Here is an 11,418-nt window from a genome sequence, read left to right as displayed (position 1 = left end):
GTGAGGAAGGATCCATTCAGTGTTCCCAGCTAAGAGCTGCTTGGCCCAGAGAAGGAGCAGTCAAGAGGCCTGTGTGAATGGAGCACAGTGAATGGAAAGAGAAGAAACAGGTGAATTCACAAACATGAAAATGCCGAGGCCTACATAAAGTCAGGCTCTTCATGACACCACATGTCTCGGAAATATTAGTAGCTACAATTTATTGAGTGTGTTCCACACGCCTGGCACTGTACTCAGTCCTGCCAACACAAAAACTGCTACAGGCAGGATCCTTTGAGTCTAATGGGAGACAGACAAAGATATTCCATAGTGCCACGTGATAGGCACTACCTCAGGGTGCTCTGCAACTACAAAACAGGGGCATTTAGCCTAGACTCAGGAGCAAAGAGCCTTCCTGAGAAGGTGGCACTTGAACCATCAAGTAAGAGAAGGAAAACACCTCCAGAACATAGATGTGGAAAGGGAAGGCGGATCAGACCTGGTCTGGTTGGGGAACAACTCAAACAGCAGTGCTGGGGCCCAGGGATAACTCACTGGAGGAGGGGCTTGGGTATGTAGAACTGTAAGTGCATCTGAAAGTGGGGGCCCAGGCTTATGTGTGCATGTGGCAAAATGGTTATGGCAGGGAGGGTGAAGGGTGAGAAGAGATAGAATAAAGACTTCCCTAATTTCCCTCGAACTCAGGGTCCTCCTTCTCTATGGTCTTTGAGTGGGAGGGTCTAGCTGGGAGATGACAGGAAATCAGAAAGTAAGTGGCCCCTCCCACTATGTCTTGGTTTCTTACTCCACTCTCAACGGTTCAGACTCTCTTTTAGTTTGCTCTAAGTCTTCACCCCAGGGCAGCCCAAGGCATTGGTAGGAGATTCCTCAGTAAAGAAAAGTTTACATACTGGCAGCACTTCCTGGTTTTCAATGTGCCGCCCTGACCTGTGTGACTTGCAGACAATCTAGGAAAACAGAGCTCTGCTCTCACCCTCCTTTTCATAGGAAATGCTGCAGCTCAGAGAGGTTAAGGGCTTGTCAAGGTTAGACAGCCAGTGGGTGACTAAAATGGAACTCCAGTCCAACTCTTGAGATTGCAGACCTCACAGTGACACTGCAGCAGCTGCTGCAAATGGAACCTTGGTGGTGACTGAGTCCCAAGGACAAGGTTGGGGAAGGTGGTGGATTGGTCTCTGAAATGGGTGTGGGATGGAGACTGGGTGATGGAGACTGAGCAGAGGTAGGAAGACAGGAGAGACTTTGAGACAGAATCATTGATGTCTCCAGAAAGACCTGGTTAAATGTCCTAACAGTGTTGAAAATGACAGACGTTGCATCCCTTCAAACACGTCTCTGTGAGACAAGAGAGGCAGGGGCCTATCCTATCGCTGCCATTCCATTGGTGAGAAAACCAAGGCGAGGAAAGGTGGCTACATGACCTGACAGGCCCATAGGAACTCAGGGCCCGGAGGCCCTGTAAGTAGCAGGCAGAGTAAACAAAACATCTAGGATTTCCCCCTCTACACTGGATGATGAAATAAATGATGGAGACAGAAATCAGGGCCGTGTCCACACAAAGGGAGAGAACAAGGCAGGAGCCTGGCTGGAGCCTAATTGCGGCATTGATGGTGGAGAGATGAGGCCCTGACACAGCTCTGGTTACGAGCAGGCCAGCATCAGCTGGTCGGGTGTCACGGAGTCCCCGCGCCTCCTCCCGCCCCCACGGACCCATCCACTTGGGCTGCTCGCAGCACCGAGTTCCCTAGTCCCGGGGGAGGGGCGAGGGTACAGGGGAGGGGAGAGGGGAGCGGAGGAGGGGGCGGCGAGCGCCTCCTCCCTGAGCTCGCGAATCCGCAGCGTCCTCCGCAGCATCCTCCCAGGCCCGCCCCCCCCGCCCCCATCCCCCCCCCCCCCCCCCCCTCGCGCGGATGGTACGCTCCGGTCCGCTTGGCCCGGCTGCAGTGGATGTTGCTAGAACCCACGCGGAGGAAGGAAGAGACGCAGGCAGGCTGCGGTGACCCAAGCGGCCGCCTCTGCCTCAGGGACCCCTTCCCCGAGAGACTGCACCATGACCCAGGGAAAGGTACCGGCATCTCCCCCACCTGCACCATCCTCTATCCACCGGGCTCCCAGTTTCCCTGTCATTCTGAGTAAGCTCCCTTGGACCACTTTAAGCATCTCTCCCTTGGCTCCAGGGCAAAGGTCCTCTGTGATCCTTGCTGAAGTCAGAGGGCCAAAAGGCCCATCTCAAGAAATAGGCTGGCTCCTCTCTGGACCCAAGGGCTCTCCTCCCTTCCCTTCTTTTCCACCCCATACTTTGGCATCACAGGACTTCACAGGGCCAAGGCCTCCATAACCAGCCGGCCTGTGTGTGCAGCATGACTGTATCTATGTGCGTGTGTGTATGTATGCCAGGGTGAACCTTGAGGGGCAGTGCTTGTGGGCATCCCTCCAATTGCAGACCCAACCATTTTATGGTCATCTTTCACACCTTCCACAGAACCCCTCTCCCCATCCCCATCTCCAACTCCCTATCATTATTTCACAGCTGGATATCTGGATAAGTATGCTATGGTTGGGGGTTACTGTGGAAGCCCTGCATCAGGATGCTCTGGTTTGGGTTTTTGTTTTGGCCAGGCATGAGACTAAATGGGATCTGATAAAAAGGTATTCTCTTATTTTCTAGTTTTAGGCTTGAATTGTAGGGGAGGCCTGGGCAGAGACTTGGCTGGCCCAGTAGAGTTATGTAACATCAACAGCCTGTGGAATTATACAACCATTAGGGCCTAGGGCAAAAGAGGAGGGTCTGCCAGTCCTCTCTTTGGAGGGCTAAGGATTGGGCAGAGAAAACAGGAGAAGGCCCTCCCTTTTCTTAGCTTTGAGATGAGATCCTGAGCCAATGGCATCCCTCCCTGGGCCCTCAGTCCCTCCTCTCCCTGTTTTTTAGACTCTTTGGGACTCAAAATGATGTCACTGGGTGATACCACCTCCTGCAGTTGGCCAGAAGTCACTTGGGAATGCCATATGTGTGTGTGTTGGGGGTAGGGCCCAGAAGGCTCTGGGGAGTGAGTGTCAGGGTGGGGATGAGATAGGTTTTCCTGAGCATGACCCCTGTGGTCTGCATGATGAAGGGGATTTGGGAGGGGGAGAAATGCAATCCCACAGGCCTGGGTTCCTGGTTCCTTTCCTAAGGGACCTGGGGACATTGAGCATGGTGAAAATGAAAAGCACCCCTTTTGCGGAGCCTTCACTTTTGCTCCCCAACTCACCCCCCACCAGTATCTCTGCAGGTACTGCTTTCTGGCCTGGGGTGAACTTGCTACCTCCTGCCTCAATCCCTTGCCCCATTTCACCCACTGGAATGGACTAGACTTCTCCAGTCCAGTAGTCCTTTGGGCTAGCTAGGAACCAGGAGTCTTCTGGTGTTCACCCATCCTGGGCTGCCTGGGCCAGACTTCCAGCTCAGAAGCCCTGCAGTCTTCCCCAAGACCTATCAGCTCCAATTTGGTCTTTTGGAATCAGACCTAAATGCCACTTTTTGAGTTCAGTCCTTTTGTTGCTCTTTTGTTTTCACATCGCCTCCTCCACACCAGTCTTTCCTTCTCTGGCCATGTCGTGGAGACCCTCACAGCTCATAGTCTCCCAGCAAAACTAAATGTGGGCATGAGGGGGCTGGGACATATCTGAGGATAAACAGACTTGAGATCTTAACTTGCTGTGAGTGCGTTTTCCTCTGGGCCTCAATTCCCTCATTTGTTAAGTGAAGGAAGGGACTAAATTAGATGTCTTCTGAGGTCCCTTCCAGTTGTGACATTCTGAAGTTCTGTCTGTTTGGGGGAGAAGATGAGGTTCCCATAGGACGAAGTCAGAACCTAACCAGGGCTCACGCCCTCCCTGCACCCTGCAGTCTCTATCCCCTTTTCTCCTTTGTCCCTCTCCTTTTCCTTTTCTGTTGCCCTCTCTTCCCCGTCCCATTCTCCTTGTGTCATTTCCAGCCCAGCCTAACGAAACCAGTCCCAGTGTATGGAACTTAGGCTCTGGGCCCCACGCCCCCAGGCCATGTGTGGGCCTGTGCCCATGGATGAATCACTCCTCTGTGATCCCCAGTTCCTTCATTTTTTAAAACAGGGATCAAAATACAACCAGCGAGGTAGTAGGAAGATGAAATGAAAGTTTCTTTCATCCATTATTTTTGAGTGACTACAATGGGCCAGGCCCTTCTCAGGGAAACAGTGGGACCACAGAGACCCAAGGCTTGCCCCAGGGACAGTGACTACCAATGGTGAGCACTGCTAAGAATTTTCCCCTTCCTGAATTCTTATCCCGACTCCACAGTCCACCCATGGCTAGCCCCACCCTCCTGGAGCTCAGTTCTGCCATCTATAAAATGGGGAGATTCTTGTCTACACACTGCCCTCCTACTGCAGGTGAAAACACCCAGGGAAGTTCCAGGAATTGGGCCGGGAAGGAGGGGTTTGGTGGAAAGCTCTCTTTCCCTGGTGACTGTCTTTCTGCCTCCACTCCACAGCTCTCCGTGGCTAATAAGGCCCCTGGGACTGAGGGGCAGCAGCAGACGAATGGTGAGAAAAAGGAGGCTCCAGCAGTACCCTCAGCCCCACCTTCCTATGAGGAGGCCACCTCTGGGGAGGGGCTGAAGGCAGGAGCCTTCCCTCCAGGCCCCACGGCTGTGCCTCTCCACCCGAGCTGGGCCTATGTGGACCCCAGTAAGTCACTCAGCTCCTGGAGGCTGGAGCATTGTGGGAGGAGGTGGGCCTACATGGAAAACCTGAGTGGGAGGACGTTGCCCAAATGCCAGATGCATTGTGTGGTTGTTATATGAAGTTGTACCATCAAAGACTTAGAATTTGGAGGACTGTTCTAAGGGTAGATTGAAGAGGACTCATGAAAAGTGAGAGGAGATGTCTGCAGTCAGGTTGCTCTCTGATTGGGAAAAGGGGATTTTTTTTCCAGGTCATCAGGCTAGAACAAAAGCCAGGACCTGGTTTAGAAAAGCCTTCCTAGAAGAAATACAGTATGAGATCGGTCATAACCTTAGCTGGATCTGGTTCCCTATGAATGGGGGAACAACATTTACACATTGACAGATCTGAAACCTTAGCAGGGACCGGTCTCCATGGAAACCCCAAGGTTGGTGGGGATTAGGGGTCTGGGCATCTACATCACCAGTTGCTCTCCTTATCTCCCTTCACATTCCCTAGCCTTTGTGGGAGATGTGTAGAGACCAGACTGGGCACAACTCACAGGTACACCTAAGGCCAACGCCAGCTCCTGCTGACCAAGGATCCCTGCAGGAGTTCTCCTTGGGGCTGGGAACAGGCAACTTCCCACAGGCTGTAAGGAAGAGCCCCTCAAATACTCTTCAACCCCCTCTGTGTCCTCCAGTAGCCTCTCCCCTCCCCCATTTTGCCACCTCCCCCCACTTCCACCACCTGCAGAATTCTAGAAGGGAGCACAGGGACAATGCTCCAGACAGAGCCCCTGTTTATGGGGAGTGACCACCATGGTCTACAGCTCCCGCTACCAACCCCCTGGACCTGGAACCCAGAAGACTCATTCCGGTGTGACCTACTGGAAGGTCAAAGGTCCGGTGTTTGTGAGACCCTATCCACTGCCCCCTGACACTCGCAGGCCTGCTTTCCCTCTCTTTTTCTCCCTCTCTGAGGCCTGGCCATTTGGGCTGGCAGGGGAAGAAGGCAGAATATGAAGAAGTGAAAGATAAGAGGGTGAAGGTGGCCAGGTCCCAGGTTAGGTTTACAGTGAACCTGCCTCTCTGCCTCTTCTTCATTTCTCAAGTCTTGGTTGCTAGAGAGAGCTGCTTTACTTTAAAAAAAAAAAAAAAATTTTTTTTTTTTTTTTAGTTGTAGATGGACACAATATCTTTATTTTATTTTTTAAAAAAATTTAGTTGTAGATGGACACAATACCTTTATTTTTTATTTATTTATCTTTATGTGGTGCTGGGGATTGAACCCAGTGCCTCACATGTGCTAGGCAAGTGCTCTACCACTGAGCCCCAGCCCCTGGGCTGTTTTACTTTAAGGAATGTTTTCCAAAGAACAGTCAAGGCAAGAAGAATACTCCTTTCAATCAGCAACTGACACACATTTCCTAGGTGTGTGCCAGGTGATGTCTGGCTCTTGAGCTCATTTCCAGGGATGCAGGAATCTGCAAGGAAATGAATGACTACTACCCAGAAGCACAGATTAAATAATAAGAGGTCTGGGCAGCTCACCTAACCTAATCTGCGGGGCACAGAAGGCTTCCTGGAAGAAGGGGTATCCATACTGAGTCCTGAAGAATGCCAAGTGTGAGCCTAGGGAAGAGATGGAGAAGTGAGTGTTTGAGGCTGAAAGAATAGAACGTGCATAGGTCCAAAGTCAAGCCAGCATGTGACTGAAAAAAATGTACTCAGGCCAAGAAAAGTGGGAGGGAGGGATGTGCAGGGGAGCTTGGAGGACTCCACTCCTGAAGATGATGGAGTCTTTGGGTGATGAGCAGTGGGGAGCCATTGAAGAGCTTGAAGCAAGGTGGTGTCAGTTTTAAAAGACCAAGAAAGAGGGCTGAGATTGTGGCTCAGTGGCGGAGCGCTTGCCTAGCATGCATGAGGCACTAGGTTCAATACTCAGCACCACATACAAAACTAAATAAAATAAAGTTATATATAAAAAAAAAAAGACCAAGAAAGAGGCTATTGTTGGGGGGTGACTGAGAGGGAGATTCTGGAGAACTGGTGGGGCCAATGAAGGGAAATAGAGTGGAAACATTTGAGGACTTGGGAATGGCCCTGAGGGAGGACAGGGTATTGTAGTCCGTGAGGCATAGAGGACATCGGCTTTAATTTTTATCTCATTTGGGTCACATGAAGTGAGTATCACCAACCCATAGCAGAAGAAGTTCAGAGAAGGCTGGTAACTTGCTCGAGGTCACACAGTCAGTCCTAGAAAATGGATCTCTTTGACCATAGAGTCCATGCTCTTCCAAAAGTCTGAGTTCTGAAACCAAGCCCTGAACCTTTATCCCTGCGCCCCCCCCTTCTTGCCCTTGTCCTGGCTTTATTTCCCCTCCAGGCCCCCATACAGCCCTGGTTTCCAGCTGGAGCACCAACAAGTCTGACCCATCATCCCTCCAGTCCCCAGATCCCATCCCAAGGGCCTCAGAGGAAGCCAGAGTCAGAATCTTTGATCCTGGAATGTGCTAAGTTACCTGGAGAATGGTTGTCCCTTTTCTGATCCTTGACCACAAGGAAGCCAGGGTGCCCAGGGAGGAGGATGGGGACACAGACAGAAGGGACACACCTGTATGGCAGAGCTCAGCCCCCAGAGCCCCAACCAGGGTAGAGGGAAAGGTTGGGGAGATGACAATTCATTTCCAGGACCCAGAACAGTAAAAGTAAGAAGTGACCAGGGAGAGAGATCTGACTGTGGACTGGAAGGGGTTGTTTGATAACAGAGCTGTAGAAAAAACTTCGTGGGGTCCAGAGAGCCAGCTTGATGAAGTAGATGGCCTTTGGGATGTTATTTCTGTGTACGGAGCCCTCATGACCCTCCACCTGCCCACACAGGCAACAGCTCCAGCTATGATGGTGGTTTTCCCACGGGACACCATGAGCTCTTCACCATCTACAGTTGGGATGACCAGAAAGTTCGCCGGGTCTTCATCAGAAAGGTGAGTGCCTCTCCCTGGCTCTCCAGAATTGGGGTCTTGATTAGGTGAGCCTTCAAAGTCCCTTGCCCTGGCCTCTGCCTGCAGAAGTCAACTTCCCCCCTTTCTTGTGATTCCAGCTGACTGACATCCCTATTAGGAAGTGCTTCTTGGGTTTTGCCCAGGCCCCTGTCACACTCACCTCTGAGTTCCATGGGTGACTCTGGGGCACCTGTACTTCCCTTTCCACTTGTCCTGGATCCATCCCAGTGATTCCTGAGAAGGAGGGTGGAGATTCAAGTGAGTCCCTGGGAGGCGAGGGTCTTCCTGAGCCTTGCTGGGAGCCTGAGTCTTCCTGACCCCAAACAGGGATTCCAGACTGAGCAGAGCCCTTCTATCCCCAGGTCTACACCATCCTTCTGATTCAATTGCTGGTGACCTTAGGTGTCGTGGCTCTCTTTACCTTCTGGTGAGTTGGCAGTGTGGACTGGCACTGTCCAGGGTGGTTGTGGCCAAGCCTGGGGCAGGGGGATTCCCAGTCAAACCTCATTTGGAGTGTTCACCAGAGATATTTGGGAGGACAACAGATCTCCTTGTGCTGGGAAAGAATCTTAAGAGTGCACAGCTCCAGGAATCTTCTGTCCAATGTAGGGTGAACTTGCTGCCCTCTGGGTCTACAGGTGTCTGTGAGGCAGTCATTTCTCACTGATCCACCAGCACAAACTCAGGAACCCCCTGAGTCCCAGCTTGGACCTGGGCTATAACTCCCTGAGTCTCCAGAGGCTACATCCTTCCTTCCTCCTTCTGGAGTTTTGTAAACTGTATGTGACAAATGCAAATGTTGAACCAGAAATAGAGGCCTATGGTAAATTATGACTCTCTCTTTCTCTCCTTCTCTTCTCTGCAGTGACCCTGTTAAGGATTATGTCCAGGCCAACCCAGGATGGTACTGGGCATCCTAGTGAGTATACTCCACCCTTGAAGGCCCCTCCCAGAGAAGATCTAATGGCAGTAGGAGGGAATCTCTGTGTCTCTGTTGATAGATCCAATCACATGACTTCCCCATACCCCTGGAGACTGTCCTCCCAGATCCCCGCTGCCTTACCCCATTCTACTGGCTGCAGCACATGACCAGAAGGATTTGTCTGGAGTGTTGAGGTCTGACAGGGCAGATGGAAAGGAGGGTAGATTCTGATACCTGCATAACTTGGGAAGGGTGGGGCTGGGGCCATGGCTGGAGAGAGCCAGTACCTTGGTCCTAACAGAGGAGGGGGCTGGAACACCTTGACCCATACTAATGATAATGTTGCTACTCTTATTAGCATTGCTGTTATTAAGGCTTATGGAATTATTAATCATAATAGTCACCACTTAAAGAGTGCCTAATAAGGGCTGGGCGTTCTTCTGTGTGCTTGATGTACAGTATTGCATTTGATCCTCGAAATACTGGGTATGATTACCTCAGAAAACGAAGGCTCAGAGAGCTTGAGTAATTTGCCCAAGGTCACACAGCTAGTCAGTGATGGAGCTGGAATACAAACCCAAGATTCAGGTTAAAACTTGTGACCTTAATCCCTCTGTTTGGCAGTCTCTCTTTAGCCCTCAAGTCACCTGGCTCCTGCTAGTCCTATACTCTTTTAAAGAACATGGCTAGTAACTTGGGAGAAGAGTTTTGGAGTTGCAGGTGATTCTGATCCTCCTTTCTGGGTAATTAAGGAGTAATTCTGGATAATTCCAGGCCAGAACCACACTAAGACTCAGGGAAGAACAGCTCATTTGATAGTGTTCTTGAACCCCCATCCCTGTACTGAGGCTTCCAGGGATGAGAAAATGGTCAGAACAGACAGCATGCTAAGATATTCAGTGTAGGGGAGGAAGGAAGAGTGAGCTGGGCACCAGGACTCTTCAAAAGATGGGCCCAAAGGACTAAGGGCATTGTTGCTGGGAGAGGAGTGACTGAAGTGAGCACTCAGTGCTGCGTTTGGTCAAGGAGAGACTGGACTGGCAAAGGGATGAAAGGACTTCTCAGGGAGTCGTGGAGCCCTAGGGGTCACAGCTCCCATCACCTGACTAAGGGACTTGCGCACTGTGGCTGTCGTGGGACTGTTCCTGGGTAGGGATACGGTGGAGAGGTAGGCTCTGCCCAAAGCGCCTCGACCACCTTGAGCCCAGAGTGGTCTCAAAGTTGGACTCAGCATTGGCCCAAACCAGCCAAAGATTGGCAGGAGACTCATCCTAGCCTTGGGCTTCTTGAAGAAGTTGGGCTACTTCTTGAAGGTAGGGGTCCAGGGGAAGAGATTTTCATACTCAGAGCTCATCCTAGGTCACAGAAGAGAGGCCCTGTCTGCAGAGCAGACAGGGAGGCATGTGTCTTGGGAGATGAGAGGCATTATTTGCTAAAGCTAATGAGGCCCCAGGGACTGCCACTCCAGCCAGCCCACACATCAGGTTGGCATGGCTCCTGACACGTAGTCACCACTGCCTGGCAGCCTCGGGCCCCCTGAGAACTCGGGAGTGGAGTCCTTAGGTCCCCCTGTGGTCCTTCTGTGGGAGGGTCTGCCAGATCCCATGCCCCGAGCAGATGGTGGCCAGAGGACAGCCTGGGAATGAGCAGGCTCAGGAAGTGGGGCAGAGTCCACTCCATGGTGTGTATGCACGTGCGGAGAATGGAACTTGGGGGAAGAGAGGTCAGGAGAATCTGGCCTCTGAGTGGTGAGATTTGGAGCCCCTCCTCCTCACCATCTTCAGGCTTGGAGGAGGAGTACAGGTGGAAAGAAATCAGAAGTGGGCGTGGGCAGTGTGCTTTCCACGGGGTGCCGCAAAGCATTAAAGGTGCTTAGGAGTTTCAACAAGAGGATGCTGTCATTTCTTCCAGAAAGTCCACCTGGGGTTCTGCTCTGCCCTTTCCTCACCTTCAACCCTCCCAATCCTGTGCCTGAGTCTGTTTCCTGATTCCAAAGGATCTCACCAACTCCAGTACACCAAATGCTTTGAGGGCTCCATCACGGTCTATTCCTTTTAGAGTAGTAGTAATAGCAGTGAGAACAAAAGCGCTCTTTTTCTGTGCCTGAGACACTGTGCTAAGCACTGTACAAATAATTTTCATTCATCCTTCCACAACACTACCAAGTGGGTACTATTATTATCCCCATCCTCCAGATGAGAAAATTGAAGTGGCAAGGTCATTGCTTCCCAAGCAGCATAGCCATGATAGAAACCCAGGTCTTTCTGATGGTGAAACCCACGCACTTACCCTTTTTGCTGTGCTGCCTACACTGGGTTCTAGAGCAGGACAAGTCGGGGAGGAGCACTGGGTTTGGCTGGCCTTCACCTGAGCCTCACTCCCTGTCCTGACTCTCTGTAAACAGACCATCCCAGGCCCTGGGGCTCAGGCTCTGAAGTACAAATCAGCTGTTTTCTCTGCCTTCTCTAACTCATTCTCTGCCCCCTGGGACACCAGCCTTGGCTTTCTCAAGGTCCCAGGTTCCCTCCGTGGGTTCTTGCCTTATTGTCTGATTGCTCCCACTGAGCCATGATGTCTGCAGCACAGCTGAGGAGGAAGAGTGTGAGACTAGAGCTGGGGTGGAGGTGGGCTGTCCCGTCCGTCTGTCCGTCAGCCAACTTCTAATTGCAATAATAGCAGCTCTGGTGGAGGAGGAGTCCGAACTCTGCGCCAAATCCTGTGCTGAGTGCTTCACCTGCATTCTCTCATCAGGCTTCCCGGCAGCCTCCTATTTTACAAAGGAGGGAACTGGGACTTAGCCATCAAGGAGC

At 51.7% G+C, this 11,418-nt stretch overlaps 1 protein-coding gene across 1 annotated transcript in view; it reads left to right on the top strand.

Moving 5' to 3' along the window:
- The first annotated feature begins 1,908 nt into the window (after nt 1-1,908).
- Nucleotides 1,909-11,418, top strand: part of FAIM2 (Fas apoptotic inhibitory molecule 2) — a 31,359-nt gene continuing 21,849 nt past the window's right edge. Inside the window, exons 1-5 of the mRNA XM_079139758.1 lie at nt 1,909-2,065; nt 4,511-4,706; nt 7,565-7,668; nt 8,049-8,113; nt 8,552-8,605. Of these exons, the coding sequence (XP_078995884.1) occupies nt 2,051-2,065; nt 4,511-4,706; nt 7,565-7,668; nt 8,049-8,113; nt 8,552-8,605 (434 nt within the window). The 5' untranslated portion in view covers nt 1,909-2,050. The remainder of the gene's footprint in view (nt 2,066-4,510; nt 4,707-7,564; nt 7,669-8,048; nt 8,114-8,551; nt 8,606-11,418) is intronic.

Source organism: Sciurus vulgaris (assembly GCF_902686455.1).
Source record: "Sciurus vulgaris genome assembly, chromosome: 5".
In the NCBI taxonomy this organism is placed as follows: Eukaryota; Metazoa; Chordata; class Mammalia; order Rodentia; family Sciuridae; genus Sciurus; species Sciurus vulgaris.
This window is presented reverse-complemented; position numbering and strand designations above follow the sequence as displayed.